We start from the raw sequence: 3,852 nt of genomic DNA, 5'->3' as shown, positions 1-3,852 counted from the left end.
TAGCACCTCATGACTACACCACATTATGTACGAGAAGCTGCAAAAGACGGCACAAGTGGAATGTACAAAACATGGTGACATTAATGTTTAAGTAAATATAAAGGGCGATATATTGCGTCACCAAAAATGATTGAGGTCATGTACATATATTGCGTGATAAGTCGATATATTGATTATTGCGACAAGCCTAGCACCAGCGTGGATGAATCTAATATTTTGAGGAGTATGTGTGGCTGTCAGTCACCGCGGTGTGGATACTGTACTTAGGAATCACAGATTCTAGCCTACGTCTTGGAATATATGACCCAAATAAGAACTTTCACTGGATATTGTCATCTGAACAAGTAACAAGTCTGCCACATTTGTTCTGACCAAGTGAGAGAAAAAAAAGCATTACAATAAATCGCGCTACCAATGGTGATTAAATCTAACGATCGGTTAGCTCATATCACAAACCATGCTATATAATATATAATAACAATAATTATTATTGTTATACTTTGTTCTCAAATTGTTAATGTTAACAACAACAGCATTGTGTGTCTATGTGTATATAGTGTGTAATAGCGTGTAGATGTCAATTTTTGGACAGTCTAATCTCTAATTTTAATACCATTCGAATTTCATATTAAGAAATTATTTTAACCCAAAAAGCAAATTATTCTTCCTTCGAACTGGTTCTCTTTAAAATACAAATTTTGTGTAATCCCAGGCTATCTGTAATCCCAGAAAGCAGGTTGAGAGACATACCTGGGTATGTTCAAGGGTAAGTAAGCGGATAAACTCAGCTTTCGGTTCCAAAAACGGAGGTAACTTTCAGTGTATGTAAGTAGCCATAACAACTTTAACCCTGAAACATAACCTACTCCGGAGCAGGTTATTTTGAGAGAAAGTTTACTTCAGCGCTATCAGTGCATGCGTGACCTACTGACGACCTACTGATATATATATATATATATATACAGTACCATACACACACACTGTCACGGTTCTGGACTTTTGTTTGTGTTCCTGATCTCGTGTTTTTTGTCTTAGCTTTCCTGAGTTGCCCTGATTAGTTAATTCGGTTCCACCTATGTTTATTAATAATCTCATTTGTCTAAACTATTATTTAAGCCCTGTGTTTTGCCCTTGCTCCTTAGTTCCGGTATTGATGTTGATTTGCATTTGTGTTGGTGAATGTTGGATTTACTCCTGGATTCATCATTAAAAACCCTGTTGACTCTGTTCCTTCGTCGTGCGCTTCATTCCTAGCCAGCTCACAGGTTACAGAATAGCGGACATACAGATTTAGTAAAATTTAGCTGTGTTTTTATTTCTGTTTGTTTTTGTTTATTCCGTTCCTCTCCCACTATGGAGCTTCCCGCAGTCCAGCTGCTTTGCCTGGAGCAGCAGGACCATCCGCTGGCAGACCACACCAGGGACTTTATCGATCTGGTGTGCCTTACTCACTTCCCGGACCGCTCGCTCTGTGTTTTCTACATCACCAGCCTGAGCAAGCGGTGTAAGGCATGCCTGCCAGCGGACAGTCCAAAGGAGAATTTCGCCGCTTGTGTGGAGTGGGTGCTGGAGAATAATGGACTATTTCTCTCCGTCTGCCTCGCCGAGGACAACTCCAGCCCCACTCCAGATCCAGAGCCCAGTCAGCAATCACCACGCTGATGCACGCTGGAAAGAGCGACAGAGCTGAACATCGCCCCGGAGTCCGAGCTCGGTGACGGTACTGACCAGATGTGTAAGCAGACATCACCGTGTTTAGCGGTGGGAGTCCTTGTGGAGATCGAGGGCTTGGAGGGAAGCCCCGCCCACACTCCCACCACTGAGGGTGAGCTGCAGTTGGCCTCTGGACAATATTATGATGAACTTTTGGACATTTTTCAAATGGATATGCTAAAAGGACATACTATCTCAACAAAATTAACAATTCGCCTAACTCTCGCATGCTCTTTAAAACATTTTCCTCTCTCCTTTGTCCTCCTCCTCCCCCTCCTTCATCAACTCTAACAGCTGACGACTTTGCCACATTCTTAATTAATAAAATTATTTTCTATTCTATATACTTGTTTTTCTTTGTGTGTGTTTATAATATATATATATATATACACACCTTGCTACATATACTGCGTTAGGCTAACCGAGAGTTTTGTTAGTTTTGCTGCTTTTATTGTCCTCATTTGTAAGTCGCTTTGGATAAAAGCGTCTGCTAAATGACTAAATGTAAATGTAAATGTAAATGGATATAATAGACTGTTTTGGAGAGGTTGTTCCTAGTTGTTCCTAGTTCCCCTGAACCTCCATTGTCCCCTACGTCTCTGGAGTCTACGCTGGTTCTATCCAGCTCTCCTACGTCTCCTGGGTCTCCGCTGGTTCCGTCCTATTTATAAAGCACATTCAAAAACAGCCACAGGCCGACCAAAGTGCTTTAAATTTAAAATATATATATATATAAGTATACTAAATATCAGCAAAACAGTTAAAATAGAACACTCTTATAAAGTACACTAATACTAACAAAACAGTTAAAGCAGAACACTCTTATAAACTAAAAGCAACAGAGAATAAATAGGTTTTGAGACATGACTCAGACAAAGTGGAAACTGATCAAATATAGAGTGGGAGCTTGTTCCACAGTGTCGGGCCGGCCATTTCAAAGGCTCGGTTACCCCTCGATTTTAGCCGGGTTTTGGGTATCTAAAGGAGGAGTTTATCTTTGGATCTAAGGCCTCTGGTGGGAGAGTAGGGGTGAAGTAGATCGGACAAATAAGAGGGTGCTAAATCATTTAATGATTTATATACCAGTAATTAAGTTTTAAACTAAATTCTAAAATTAATCGGAAGCCAGTGAAGGCATCTCAGAAGGGGAGGTAGTGTGATCAAATTTCCTCTTTCCCTTCAGGAATCGCGCCGCAGCATTTTAAACGACCTGTAAACGTGCCGTTTGGGACTTAGATATGCCGAAATAGAGGGAACTGCAATAATCCAGGCGAGAGGTAATAAGAGCATGGATAGCAATCTCCAAGGAGAGCTTAGGAAGAAAGGATTTGATTTTCGATAGAGAACGAAGAAAGAAAAAGCTGGACCCAATGACCGCGCTAATCTGCTTATCAAATTTGAGGCAACTATCTACCATCACACCTAGATTCCGTACTTGGGGAGAGATGAATTGATTTAAAGATTCAAGGTCAAGGTGATTTCTTTGCCTGAATTCTGAGGGGTCAAAAACAATGACTTCTGTTTTGTCTGAGTTCAGAAAAAGAAAATTCTTGGCAAGCCAAGCATTCACATCCTCAAGAAATGCTGTTAGGTTGCCTAGAGCACTCTTATTTTTCCTAGACACAGGCATATAAATTTGCATATCATCGGCATAGCAATGAAATTAGACATTATGTTTCCTAAAAATGGAACCCAAAAGGAGAAGATAGTGAGAGAAAAGGACAGGAGCTAAAATAGAGCCTTGAGGCACACCACAGGATAGATTGCGAAGAGAAGAAGAGAAATGTCCTATTTTATACAGAGAAATGTCTATTGGTTAGAAAAGATTTAAACCAACTTAAAACAGCCCCCCCAGCCCAACGCAACACTCCAGCCGAGAGATAAGGACTTCATGATCGACAGTATCAAAAGCAGAGGACAGGTCTAACATTACTAAAATGACAGAGTCCCCCGAATCTGTTGCCATATAAATATCATTAAGAACTCTTACAAGAGCGGTTTCTGTGCTGTGCAGTGATATAAACACAGACTGAAACTTCTCAAGAATATGATTGTCAGTCAGGAAGGTCTGGAGCTGTAAAAACACAATTTTTTCCAATATCTTGGAAATAAATGGCAAAATGGAGATTGGACGAAAAT

The 3,852-nt window shown here is 40.4% G+C and overlaps 1 protein-coding gene across 1 annotated transcript in view; it reads right to left on the bottom strand.

The window, feature by feature from the left end:
* LOC107730100 (macrophage mannose receptor 1-like) overlaps positions 1-24 on the bottom strand; it is an 80,796-nt gene extending 80,772 nt beyond the window's left edge. The window contains exon 1 of the mRNA XM_016540834.1: positions 7-24. Coding sequence (XP_016396320.1) covers positions 7-24 — 18 coding nt within the window. The remainder of the gene's footprint in view (positions 1-6) is intronic.
* Positions 25-3,852: the final 3,828 nt, after the last annotated feature.

The sequence above is a fragment of the Sinocyclocheilus rhinocerous genome, unplaced genomic scaffold (genome assembly GCF_001515625.1).
Source record: "Sinocyclocheilus rhinocerous isolate Xijiao unplaced genomic scaffold, SAMN03320098_v1.1 scaffold36, whole genome shotgun sequence".
In the NCBI taxonomy this organism is placed as follows: domain Eukaryota; kingdom Metazoa; phylum Chordata; class Actinopteri; order Cypriniformes; family Cyprinidae; genus Sinocyclocheilus; species Sinocyclocheilus rhinocerous.
The sequence above is the reverse complement of the archived record's forward strand: the minus strand, read 5'-3'. Positions and strand labels throughout refer to the sequence as shown.